A 14112-nucleotide genomic window follows, 5' to 3' on the forward strand; every position below is an offset into this window, starting at 1 on the left:
GTCTACACCCCCCCATTTACTCTGTGTCTCCCAGCCTGCATCCCACCCTTCACTGTGTCTTTCAGCCTGTACACCCCCCCCCATTCACTCTGTCTCTCAGCCTGCTCCCCCCTTTACTCTGTCTCTCTCAGCCTGCTCCCTTTAATTCTGTGTCTCTCAGCCTACACCCCCCCCCCCCATTCTCTCTGTGTCTCTCAGCCTGCTCCCTTTAATTCCGTGTCTCTCAGCCTACACCCCGCCATTCACTCTGTGTCTCCCAGCCTGCACCCCACCCTTCACTGTGTCTTTCAGCCTGTACACCCCCCCATTCACTCTGTTTCTTAACCTGCCCCCCCCCCCCCTTTACTCTGTGTCTCTCGGCCTGCTCCCTTTAATTATGTGTCTCTCAGCCTACACACACCCCCATTCACTCTGTGTCTCTCAGCCTGCCCCCTCCCCCCCTTTACTCTGTGTCTCTCAGCCTGCTCCCTTTAATTCTGTGTCTCTCAGCCTGCCCCCCCCCCCTTTACTCTGTGTCTCTCAGCCTGCTCCCTTTAATTCCGTGTCTCTCAGCCTACACCCCCCCATTCACTCTGTGTCTCCCAGCCTGCACCCCACCCTTCACTGTGTCTTTCAGCCTGTACACCCCCCATTCACTCTGTCTCTTAGCCTGCCCCCCCCCTTTACTCTGTGTCTCTCAGCCTGCTCCCTTTAATTATGTGTCTCTCAGCCTACACACACCCCCATTCACTCTGTGTCTCTCAGCCTGCCCCCTCCCCCCCTTTACTCTGTGTCTCTCAGCCTGCTCCCTTTAATTCTGTGTCTCTCAGCCTACACCCCCCATTCTCTCTGTGTCTCTCAGCCTGCTCCCTTTAATTCCGTGTCTCTCAGCCTACACCCCCCCATTCACTCTGTGTCTCCCAGCCTGCACCCCACCCTTCACTGTGTCTTTCAGCCTGTACACCCCCCCATTCACTCTGTCTCTCAGCCTGCTCCCCCCTTTACTCTGTCTCTCTCAGCCTGCTCCCTTTAATTCTGTGTCTCTCAGCCTACACCCCCCCCCCCATTCTCTCTGTGTCTCTCAGCCTGCTCCCCCCCCCCATTCTCTCTGTGTCTCTCAGCCTGCTCCCTTTAATTCCGTGTCTCACAGCCTATACCCCCCCCCCCATTCACTCTGTGTCTCCCAGCCTGCACCCCACCCTTCACTGTGTCTTTCAGCCTGTACACCCCCCCCATTCACTCTTTCTCTTAGCCTGCCCCCCCCCCCCTTTTACTCTGTGTCTCTCAGCCTGCTCCCTTTAATTATGTGTCTCTCAGCCTACACACACCCCCATTCACTCTGTGTCTCTCAGCCTGCCCCCTCCCCCCCCCCCTTTACTCTGTGCCTCTCAGCCTGCTCCCTTTAATTATGTGTCTCTCAGCCTACACCCCCCCCATTCACTCTGTGTCTCTCAGCCTGCCCCCTCCCTCCCCCCCCCCCCCCTTACTCTGTGTCTCTCAGCCTGCTCCCTTCCTTCACTGTGTCTCTCTTAATTGAAAAATAAATAACTTTAGCTAATTAAACATTTAGGTGCATTTTTATTAGCAACTTTATGTGGGAAGATTTCCCAAAATAACTTTTTTTTGTAAGAGTCACTCAAATGGTAGTTCCACAATCCTTTAAAGAGGGTGTCTGCAGAAGATTTTGGCTATATCTACTTTATTCACGACGTTTAGGCTTGTATGAAATATACCAATCTCAAAAAAGCTTCTCTTTCTGGCGCTTTGTCCCGATAGCTGCTGCCATTAGCCTATGGCTACATTTTTGTCTACGATATCCAGTAATTAGAAATTATGCTTGGTAAATATGCCCCTTAAACCCTACCCCCATCAGATGCCAATTTTGGTAGTTTCATATAATGTACATAGCTGGCACTTTCATCAGTAACCAAGTCATACCTGTACTTGCGTCATTGTCAGTGACACTCCCTGGGATAGCAGCAAACTCTCCGACTCCCTGAAGGGTCAAGCAGTCTCCCTGATCGCACGCTACCCCCATTATGTAGCTGTTATAATCTTCAGGGGGAAATAAATCACATATATATATATATATATATATACACACACACACACACATTTAAAGCATCAGCTGCATTTTTCTGTATTGGTTATAAGGCACAGTTATCCGTATAGCTGCATGCATTTTTAGATAAGGTTTCTTGTGGCCACTTGTATGGAACTATTTGTAAAACACAATACACGAGCAAGCCCTGAAATTATCCATGTCCCTTCTTACTAACTGCTTTGGGGCTCATTTACATTTGGATGTAAGTCATGTTTATGACACGCCTCTCACATGTAGCAGTACATGTCCGTGCTGATAGGTGTTACTGTCACATCTCCATGAAATGCTTTTTCAAAAGTAGGCCATAATTTAAGTTGATAATTTGACTGTGTATTAAATGGGGGGTATCCAATTAGTCGCGGTAATTTACCATGGTTAATTGGTTCACTGGGGGCTATCCAATTAGCCATAATAAACTGGCGCTTATCACCGTCGTTGGCAGTTATCGGCGATTATGGCACGCAAAGAATAATCCGCAATAAGTGCCATGAAAGTAATTACAGTAGACCTGCGGCTTTTCCTTGTACCGATGTATTTCCTTGCAAAAAATAGGTGTTTTTCACAGCACCTAATTGGATAGGGGGATAAAAAAATTGTGTTTTTCGCGCCTGCGGCACTATCACGGGTTATTGGGTACCCCCCATGATGTTCCCCTTCCAAAGATGCAAATTCATCTCACCATAGCAAGCAGTAATTGCGGCATTAGCCATCTGAGTGAGCCTAAGGCAGCTCAGAATTGTCGTCTTAGCTCCATGGCCGAGGCCAGTAAGTCACAGACAATGGCTTCGCCACTCCTGGAGAACGGGGCTGACATACCCTCGTTTTAGGAACACTGGCTGTCACAACCCATTCCCCGCCCCCCAAAATGCACTGTGTCTTAGGGGGCATTGCGTCCAACGATAGAGGACCTGTTCTGCACATGCCCAGAATGGGGGCCTGTGCATGCCAAGTACAGTAAACATCAGAGATGTATGTAAATCGATTTGTGTACATCACTGAATCAGGCCCTAGTGTATCAACACTATACTATACAATGAAACAAGAACATCTTGATCGTGAATGACCTACAGAAACACACATGACAGAATGAAACATAGAAAAGACGTTTTCCGAAATAGTATTCATTTAATGTTCACAGGGGGGCATCTTCCTTATAGATAATAGTGGCACTTTTCATTGGATTCATTGGATAATTTATCTGTGTTGATGTTAACCAGGATTGAAAACAATAGCATACTGTACTGTGAACACGAGTCACAGGAAGTTATCTTTCTTTTTAACATTTCTCATGAACTATGAATGAGACTGCCAAATAAAATATATAATCAACATGAAAAAGTGGTGTTTAGATAACTTCCAGATTGAGCTGTATGCTTTTTATACCTTTCCATGGCTAATAATGTTTTCTTTGTAGGTTTTCTGGGGTCAAGAGAACCTGAATTGCTTAACACTTTTAAATGAACTTCTCCAAGAATACCTGAGCAGAGAGTCGGGATTTAACGCCGCAAGTTGCGAACAGCCTCTCCTCCCGGTCTCTCCGGCTATTGGTAGACCTCCAGCCCCTAAAACGGAACATAGCTCAGATGACTTGAGAACTGGCCTTTTTCAATACATACAGGACGCTGGTAAGTTGGCTAGCTCCTCCAAGGACATTTTAACAATTTTATTCCATTATTATTTCACTTAAGTGACATATTTCCTTCATCCGTATGAGTTGGCCAAAGTGAAGTAATGCAAGCAAGTTATAGAAGACATTAAAAAAAAATTAACAAAAAATAAAATAAAAAATTACAATAACAAAATTTGTAATTTTTATTGTTTAAGATTTTTTTCATTTTTGAGACTTTATCATGGAAGTGTGTTTCATCATATGCCCTCATTCAGACCACACACATTGATTTGATAAGTTGTCCAGGCTGACTAACTCTTCCGCCACCCACCGCTTGACCCTTCTCCCCACCACTCTAGCCTTTTTGGTATAGAATAAGTCGGGACAAAAAGTGGTCCTATCTGTATTTGCGAGGAATGGTTAGGTGTAGCCCAACAGACCAAGAAGGTGCACCCAGGGATGGATTAAGGGCCTCAAGGGCTGGGGCTGAAAATGTTCAAGGGCCTATTATGAGAAGCATAGGGGGGTGGGGTGACCAGTGTTGTGTGGGTGTGGCCAGTGCCATGTACACATGTGCACTCTGAGGGTGATTCTGTAAGGATCGCTTTTGCGATCATTACTGCATTTCCCCAATGGTCAGGACATGCGCAGGACCCGTCCTGCGATCTCATTGCAGGAATTCGAACACCTCTGCCTGATTGACAGGCAATGGTGTTTGTGGGGAGGGATGGGGCAGCCGGCGTTCGGGAAAGTGGGGACGTGTCACGATGGTTGGGATGTTCTGGCCCTAGGTGCACCTCTGAAGTGGGTAAAGTAGGGAAGGATAAGATCACTCTATTGTAGGCCAGCATAGACATCTATAAGGTTGAGTCTGTTTGTATGTACATGTCACTGCACAAGAGTAGTCTGCCCTCATTCATCTGCCCTTGGCCAACCTTGCAGGGCTGACCCCACATCCCTGCCCTGTTCTTCCCCCCTCCTCCATAGCCCATAATACTGTACAGTACCTGAAGTATTTTTGCCTCATGACCTGGCTGCATCAGGAGGGACACCTAGACCAGTCTCCGACACATCCCACTGTGAAGACATGGCTAACAACAGGAGTAGAGGTAGGACAGAAAGATACATCTAGTGTTCACAGTGCATACACTTCTTGAGTACTTGAATGGATGAAGTATTATGGAAGCCATGTGGGTTTACGTTTATGTGACCGCCGGTCGCAATACCGATGCCATGATTCCAGCATCTGAAAATCCAAACGGTCGGCATGCCGACCAACAGGGACTATTCAACCCATAGAGTGGGAATATAACCTGTGGCGTGTGCAGCGAGCCCGCAAGGGTTCTTTGCTCCGCTTCCCCACGCGCGCCAGCCATCCGACAGCCGCAATCCCGCTGTCTGTAATGTGCCAGGTGTTCTCCTGACTGACACACAAACCTAACGCCAGGCAGCAGTGGACTCTACCAACTGAGACCTTACCTCGAGGTAGGCATGGTCTTGCCACTATGTGTAATTACACCTGCTCAATAGAATGCTTATAATAGAAACACCCCTATAGATTGTAATCTTGCGAGCGGGCCTTCCTACCTCTATGACTGTTTGTTATTACCTAGTTTTGTTTTATCATTGTGTCCATTTGTAAAGCGCAACAGAATTTGCTGCGCTATATAAGAAACTGTTATTAATAATAATATTAATGATAATAATAGTAATAATAATAAAAACACGTCAAATACTAAACACTTGAGATGTTTGCAATAATGACCACTGCAGTGAATTGCTGAATCTGCTCGGGCACTGATGTGTGAAACGTTTAACAGCAGTAACTATAGCAGGGCTCCTTTTTTGTCTTTGTGGCCATTTATTAGGTTATTGCTATCTGACACCTACTGTAATGATGTTTCTCCTGTTTTTGTTGGCCAGATGCACAGAGGATTCCCAATGCGTTTGAAGTAGTCTTTTATAATGAGACAGAAGACAGTTCAGGGATGATGCTCTGGAAATACCCTGAGCCCAGAGTCTTGACGCTGGTGCGAATAACCCCTGTGCCTTTCAACACCACTGAGGATCCTGATATTAGCACTGCAGACCTCAGCGATGTCTTACAGGTTTGTCTGGAGAAATAGATGTGCATCTTATGTTCAGTATAAGCAATAAAATGTTAGCTATGTCATAAGTACATGTAAATAGGTGTTCCGCCTTCAGGCAACTTTGATTCTGAGGAATATATATGCTCTTTTGCAAGTTTACTAAGTGCTTTATTTCTACTTCTGTTATTCTTTCTACTTCTCAGTTTTTCATCAAAGGCTATGTATCACTTGGGTAAGTTGATGATCTTCTCTTCCGATGGATTCAGTCCATCTCCTCTCTGCACCTATCAAAAACAGAAAGAAGGAGAGATGGATTTAAAAAAAAAAAAAAAACACTTGTGTTTACAAGGCTTTAAACAATTTCACAAATGTGATGTAAATGCTCTAGTTGGGGTTTTCCCTCCATATGGCTGAAAAGGGAAATGGATAGTGGCAGAGAAAATATTGGGGGGTGCCCACGCACCCACAGAGTCGGCTCCTATGATCAGCACTGGGGTTTTATTTCAACTCTGTCCAAGGTGCAATCTGTGTTCAATAGTTAGGTCTTTCCTGGTTTCCTTCAGTGGACCAAAGGGATACTGGTATATTGGTGGTCATTCCGAGTTGATAGCTCGCAGTTTTTAGCAGCCGTACAAACGCCTTGTCGCCACCCACCGGGGAGTGTATTTTCGCTTTGCAGAAGTGCGAACGCCTGTGCAGCAGAGCGGCTGCCAAAACATTTTGTGCAAAACAAGACCAGCCCTGTACTTACTCTCCGTGTGCGTTGATTCTAACGTTGGAGGGCTGGCTTTTGACGTCACACACCAATTCAGCGTTCGCCCAGCCACGCCTGCGTTTTCCCTGGCACGCCTGCGTTTTTCCAAACACTCACAGAAAAGGTCAGTTGACACCCAGAAACGCCCCTTTCCTGTCAATCTTCTTGCGGCCGCCAGTGCGAATGAAAACGTCGCTAGAACCTGTGCAAATCCACATAAGCCTTTGTACCCGTACATCGCGCTTGGTCATTGCGGTGCATGCGCAGAAATACAGATTTTTAGCCTGATCGCTGCCCTGCGAACAATGGCAGCTAGCGATCAACTCGGAATGACCCCCTTTTTTGCTTAGTTACAACATTCTCCCTTGTACAGTATGTGTACGTTAGTAGGGAAATTAGGTTTGTAAATGTATTTACTTTCTTTAGAATTTTAAATATAATAATTTATCAGCCATCGCTGTGTAGCGGAGAACTACTCTATCCTTCTCTTGCAATCCAGGAAAAAACAATTGTAAGCTCTGGCCAAGCAAGGATAGACAACCTGGATAAAGGTTATTGATTGTAGAGTGCTGCTGATGGTTGGAATATTGCCCTGTCACCATCTATGGGTTCACTACGATATACCGGCGGTTGGGCTCCCGGCGACCAGCATACCGGCGCCGGGAGCCCGACCGCCGGCTTACCGACAGTGTGGCGAGCGCAAATGAGCCCCTTGCGGGTTCGCTGCGCTCGCCACGTAGCGCGCCACACTATTTTATTCTCCCTCCAGGGGGGTCGTGGACCCCCACGAGGGAGAATAAGTGTCGGTATGCCGGCTGTCGGGCTCCCAGCGCCGGTATGCTGGTCGCCGGGAGCCCGACCGCCGGCATACTGAAGACCACCCACCATCTATCCCTATTCATCCCTTTACTACCCTTTTTCATTAACCACTTACTTACACCTACCCTCAAGTTTTCCTTTTTTGTTCCAGATCTCTCTCGCGCTTTCTTTCTTTCTTTCTTTCTTTCTTTCTTTCTTTCTTTCTTTCTTTCTTTCTTTCTTTCTTTCTTTCTTTCTTTCTTTCTTTCTTTTTCCTTCTAAAGCCTCTGAATAATCCTCCATTTGCTCATTAGGTTCTCTTCTTTCTGTCCCATATGTTTGTCTGGAATACATAGGAATTGTCGATACCGTGCCTGCAAGGGGCTTCGTTTCGCTTGCACCCCTGCCGGCATTCTGGTGCATGAGATGCCAATGTAATTCGGCATCCCGTGCGGCGGGATAACATACCGTTCCCTAATTGTCGCTGTCCATGCTGTCATCGGTACAAAGACAACACGGTTGTAATGTTATTGAAAGCATTGTAACAGTGTCATCATTAAATATGGTCGTAAAGCATCCTGTTTGCAATGCGGACACTGTTCCAATACTTTAAATCAGTGGTTTCCCAGCTCTCAGGTATACCCCGCGGGTCATGTTTTCAGCATTCCTGTTTGTGCAACAGGTGGAATAATTACGGACCCAACCAAATGTATACTCGTAGCTCACCTGTGCATGATTAAGGATATCCACAAAAACATGGCCTGTTGGTGGTACTTGATGACTGGAGTTTAGAACCACCGCTTTAAATAAAATAACAACAGTGTCAGCTTTGTCCCCTCAGTATTATGCGATAGACATATTGACTGTCAACAGCATGAAGATCGACAAAGTAACTACTTCCCGTTTGCCTTTATTAATTCCGTAAATTGTTTCCTCCCTCACGAACTCTCTCCCACCTATGTAGAGACAGTTTGTAGGTTTGGTGATAGCCCTGGGTATCCTAAGGTTGCAGCCATTAAAGCTAATCTATGTATGTCACAATTTGTAGCAATGTATAATATTTCCTCGTTAACGAGATGAGGGGCTATATTGTATTTATTCCACTTGAGCAAAAATTCCGTTCATAAATCAAAAACAGATGGTTAAAAGAAAAAGAAAAAAGGATCCAGGTAGCTTATTATCTTGTTTAGCAGAACTATTCTAAACCTTCGCGCAGTCTTGGCTTCCAGCAAATTTTTTGTGTATTAGTGCCAATCTGATGCAGTGCCTAATGACTGCTTCATTGTAATTTATGATGTAGCACAGTACACAGTGATACTTTGGAACAACAAATCAATATTTGTTTGTTTGCACAGCTGTGTGCATTCTTTTGTGTGCAGGAAGAAACCTCCTGCTGGAAATCTGTGCTTGAGAGGTTCTTCGTGTATCATGTTTGGGTAGAAACAGAAATTTGATGAACCATATATTTGCACGGTAGGCTGGATCAGACTTAATTATCTCATATCAAAATACAGCACTTGGAATTGCCGGCACAAATGTACAGTACATCATAATATTTGCTGTTTCCATGAGTATTTTTCCATTGTCGCTTCTTGTAAGTGGCATCTAAAGGAGGCCAGGACTCGCCCTTACAACAGATCCAACTGGCGGCATTTGTCATTCTCTCTGTTTTTTTTGTTTTCAATACTTAAAGGTGAGGAGAGATACAGAAGTAGTGATGGCCATCAACAGATCTATCGTAGATGGTTCTTCATCATCATTATCAATTAACCGTCTGTGCACTCGCATATACAGTTCATGCGCATAGCGGGGATGGCGCTCACTATCGTGATCAGCCACTGATGCTTTATCAATGGTGGCATCCCATCGATGGTGAAAACACTCACCATTAGACTATCGATAGTTGCTAACCAACAATGGTCCATGGCCACTCGTAAACTGAAGAAAAGGAAGGGAGAGGTATACAGTCTAAGAGAGTAAATAGCTCTCATTAATAAATTCTTCAATACATTAAAGATAAACAGGTTATTGCATCCATGTGTAGTTAGGAGTTACAGCACTTTGTAGTAGTGAAGAAGAGGGGCTACACCTCAAAGGGAATTTGGGAAGCGGGGAGTGGGGGGACAATAGTAATCGAACGTCAACTTCATGATTTTTTTTTCTCCACAATGAAACCGAGTACCATGCTGATTTTTGTGCGTGGTAATAATGAATACCTTTGTTAAGCAACTAAAAAATTTTGGGATCTCTAATGTTGATTGAACCTAGCGTTTTTAAGTATTTTTGAAAAATGTGCGTTTTTGCTGTAACTCGAAACGTAAGATAAAGTGATTTGGTTTGGATTTTTGGATTCAGGAGGAAGAGTTACCTTAGGGGTGCACATTTTGTGGTGATTCCTTAATAAACACCCGTCATACTTCCAATAAACTGGTTAAAAAAGCTGTGATTAGTAAATAATTTAATACATTGAAAAATCAATATATAATAAACGAATTGTCAGACAGTCGAGATATTTGGCAGAAATAGTTTTTTTGACATCCTCTCTTAACTAAAAAATTTTCATAAAAATCTGAGATGGTTGGTGGACAAGCCTGGTTGCACTGACCTGGAATACTGCAATACTGCTTGCCTGGGGTTATGTTGAATGTTTCTTTTGTTCCACAATGGGACCATTCTGTGCGGATTGTGATTACATTTATATCTATGTGTGCCACTGACAGTGTGTAATGAGACATGGGCAGGAAGGCTGCCATAGGTGACCTGTCATTCGGATTGAGCCTCTATAGTGAGTGGGGGGTGCATGTGCAGATCTGCCTTAGGTTGAGATGTATCAAACCTTGAAAAGAGAGAAAGTGGAGAGAGCTAAAGTTCCAACCAGTCGGTTCCTAAATGCCATGTTACAGGCTGTGTTTGAAAAATGACAGACGCTCCCTCCATGGTTGTAGACATCTCCCACACAATGCTAGGTGACCTGGAAAACATGAACAGTTGAGGGTCTTTCAGGACCGAATTTGGGGACAACTGCTTTACACCATACTGTACTTGCCATTGTTATAATTCATTTTGTGGTGGACAGAGGAGGCAGACATTGTGTGGGCTGAACCAATCTCTGCAGTATCTCATGCGTCTGTTATGTCACTAGGGGGCAGATGTATTAAGCCTGGAGAAGTGATAAAGCAGTGATAAGTGGAAGGTGATAACCCACCAGCCAATCATTACGGGATTGAAAAGTGACAGTTGGGAGCTGATTGACTGGCGCGTTATTAGTCCACTGTAATAGTTACCATTTAATTTGCGGCTAGTGGCAAATTCAGCACGTTAGATCCCCCTAAGAGATTCTCTTTATCAATGAAGGTCTTGATGTAGTGATAAGTCGCCGGTTAGTTGCAGGAGACAGGTGTTCACATCATTATTCAGCCTCCGAGCTGAGGTGGACCATCCAGTGATGTTAACCTCATGGAAATTCATGCGTCTGTGTGACATATGGAGGCTCCAGGCTGAGCCTGTTTGGCAGGGTGTTTGTACTTATGTACTGTAAATACACGGCAGATGTGGACTTCCAGCGTGTTGCCCACACTGAAAATAAAAGCTTACATAAGCAGGTTGAAATAAAGGTTATATCTATTACATTGGCTTATTTAGAAGATGGAAGTCGTTGCCTCTGAAAGAGATGTGGCCACTTGTGATGAGAACTTGGCATCTGTTAGGATTGCAAAACGGAAGATAAAACCTCTGTGTCATCTCAGAGGCTGGGAAGGTCCAAGTCTACTTGTTGTGTATTAAGGTCCTGGTAAAGAGTTTTTCTATAGGAATCCCTTATTTTGTTGACCCATTTTCACAGTCACTTTGAGTGAATGGGACACTTTATCACATCCAGTAAAACATTTATTATCTTTAAAAACTATTTGGGTAGAATGATTGTGTGATTCTCATATTAGTACCATGATATCGTATATTAAATTATAAATCTGAGCTACAAATGAGCAATGATTTTATCAATGCTAGAGCGCATCTGTGGCCTAAACCCTTCTCCCGCCTCCAGAGATCGTCTGTGTCCTATGTCTGTCTCCCAGTTCCAGAGATTATCTGTATCCTAAGAACATTTCCCCCTGGAATGGTACATCTATGTCCTAATACCATTTCCCCCTTCCAGTGCCCTTCTATGTCCTAATACCAGGGCCGACAACAGAAATCTTGGGGTCCGGCACACTCATTTTTCATGCCAAGAACTCAGCATTGCATCATCTGTGAGATCATCGGTCATCTCAGTTACCCTCAGGTTACTGTGGATGATCAGAGAATTCACGCTGCTGAAGCTAATGAAGCTGCGGCCGGGGATGTAGCCACTGGCTTCAGCACACCCTGAAAACAGGTGTGAAATGCCCGTTTTCTGGGACACTGCCAGTTGCCGCTCTGTCCTCAAATGGCCGCAGCATGTAAATCAGCCTGCAACATCCAGAGCACTGGGAGCAATCCCGCAGAACAAGATCTGCACCTGGGCAGTGTGGCACATCTCATAGGGTTTTGTACATCTCTGAATTAGGGGGACATTTACTAAGCAGTTATAAGGGCAGAGAAGTGGGCCAGTGGAGAAGTTGCCCATGGCAACCAATCAGCACTGAAGTAACATCTATAATTTGCATACTATAAAATTATACAGAGCTGCTGATTGGTTGATGGGACCACGTCCCCACTGGCTCACTTCTCTGCTCTTATCACTGCTTAGTAAATGTCCCCCTTAGTCTCTAATTGAATACCTGTGGAAGATAAAATTCAGTCGTATGGACCAGCTAAAAGATAGCCACACCCAATCGGATCCCACTACATGAATTGGGATTGAGTATGGCCCAAATTCTCACTAATCTGATAGCCCGGCAGTTGTGCCAATTGGCCAGATCACAATGTGTGTTTTCACCATAATGGTCTGGACGCATTTTTTTTTTAAGCATAAAGTGAGCAAACAGTATCATCTAGGCTACAAAATTTCCTACTAAATGCTTCTAATAAATGTAACTTAAAAAAAAAATTCTGGTCCCTTTAACATTCCTGTTGATTTTGTATAGGAACTTCAGTTCTAATTTATTTTTTTCAAAATGAGATTTGCAGATTTAAAACAAGTCAGTTTTACACTGCGCACCTGCATTCTGCTGTGCTGACAACTGGAACGATCTACTGATAAACTCGGGTCACATTTTATATTATTACTATAAAAATGAAGGAAAGAAACGAACAAAAAAAAAATCAAAACATGAGACCGTAATAAAGAAAAATAGTTACATATTTCATTGAAAAGGTTAAAAAGTATTTCTCAGGGCTCTTAAATTACCGTGTTAAAATACCAAGGGAAAATAAAACCTGGGCTGGGATTCTTGTTTGTACTTAGAGGGCTTTCCGGCCAGGAAGGCAATCTTGATGCAACACAGTAAACCACAATACCAGTGGGGCAGTACAGGTGAAAAATGTGCAGCTGTACCCTGCATTTCAATGTACAGCAGCTATACACTGGAATGTTTCCTGAACAGAAATCACATTCGGTTAGCTCCGGTTCCCAGGAGTAGATCACATTAAAATGTTATAAAATCATGATTTCCTGCACTTGAATTCTTGTGGTTTCGCAACTGGTTCCAATATTACAAAGGAGGAGATGTTGCGGCCTGTATTAGGTTGAGATATATGAAATTCTCATGTTTTCTTTAAAAGACAAAAATTAAAACATCACATTTTTATTAGACCTTAGACACTTGCAATATTACAAGAAGTGTTTGTCTGTTGTGAGACACTCTGTGTATAGGGGTCACAGTAAAAGAACGTCTTGCAGGGTCTTTGTATCCCGGCTGTAGTGTTTGTCCGCTGTTTTGTGCATGGCTGCTACTGACAGAAGCAGTCGGGGACTCAACACATATCTAGAGTATCCTATGACTACTGTTTAACAGGGAATGCACTGGCTATAGGAACAGAGCTATCACCACTTCTCGGTCTAGAAGAAAACAAAAATAGGACCTTAGTAAAAATATCCAGCGAGAACTGGGGTTTACAATGTTTATATGTAAGAATGTATTTGGGGTTTCTTTAGGGCTCTTTAGGTTTGATACCTATATCGTACTTACAATAGGTCAAGTTACACTATTGCTTTGTGTATTCCTTGTACAGCATGGTGGAAACTTTGTGGTGCCTTTGAAAATAAAAGATAATAAGTTATTTATACAGCTCCACATATTACGCAGCCTTTTACAAAGAATAGTGAAGCTGTTTATAGGAGACCCTGCTCCAGTTTAGACATACCTATTTTCCCCGGAAGGTGCATTTGAAATCGTATCATTGCTGTGGTTTGCGGCTTCGGTCAGTGGGGGTGGATGGGGTGGGGCAGGACTGACGTGTTCTACTGGGAATTGTGTCATGAAGTCCCAATCTTCCAGAGTTCTGGAGCACTTACCAAAACTTGTGAGTCTCTCGTACATCTATAAGGGTAGAAAAGTATGCCACAGTGAGGCTCACACTCTATACTCAGCACCACGTAAACACACAGGAACAAGGGCAGAGATGAGTGGTGGGTCTGGGAGGTTACATTTTCATCACAGAGTCAGTACCCAAGTCATGCTATAAGACCCGGCGATGTACTGTTCTATCCCCAGTTAGAAGGAAACTATAGCATTATTACAGCACAAAAACACACACATCTGTCATTCTGCAATACAATTTTTGTTTAAAACACAGGTCTATGTAAAAGAGAGCTTGTGTATCCAGATTTGTGGTCTGACCAATGAGTGCGAGAGAAGAG

The 14112-nt window shown here is 44.1% G+C and overlaps 1 protein-coding gene and 1 long non-coding RNA gene across 7 annotated transcripts in view; one reads left to right on the plus strand and one right to left on the minus strand.

Annotated features, from left to right (window-relative positions):
- Positions 1-14112, plus strand: part of VPS13B (vacuolar protein sorting 13 homolog B) — a 1616194-nt gene that overhangs the window by 1317681 nt on the left and 284401 nt on the right. For all 5 annotated transcript variants that reach the window (XM_063924187.1, XM_063924188.1, XM_063924189.1 and 2 more), the window contains exons 38-39: positions 3498-3708; positions 5616-5800. In XM_063924187.1, coding sequence (XP_063780257.1) covers positions 3498-3708; positions 5616-5800 — 396 coding nt within the window. The remainder of the gene's footprint in view (positions 1-3497; positions 3709-5615; positions 5801-14112) is intronic.
- The window catches only part of LOC134928452 (uncharacterized), a 128688-nt gene continuing 122101 nt past the window's right edge, over positions 7526-14112 (minus strand). The window contains exons 2-4 of one of the 2 annotated variants that reach the window (XR_010177929.1): positions 13617-13792; positions 13442-13506; positions 7526-7677 (exon numbers count right to left, since the gene is read on the minus strand). This is a non-coding gene — a long non-coding RNA (uncharacterized LOC134928452). Of the gene's footprint in view, positions 7678-13041; positions 13312-13441; positions 13507-13616; positions 13793-14112 lie in introns of those variants that run through there. The other variant, XR_010177928.1, reaches the window with a different exon arrangement.

Source organism: Pseudophryne corroboree, chromosome 5 (assembly GCF_028390025.1).
Source record: "Pseudophryne corroboree isolate aPseCor3 chromosome 5, aPseCor3.hap2, whole genome shotgun sequence".
In the NCBI taxonomy this organism is placed as follows: Eukaryota; Metazoa; Chordata; class Amphibia; order Anura; family Myobatrachidae; genus Pseudophryne; species Pseudophryne corroboree.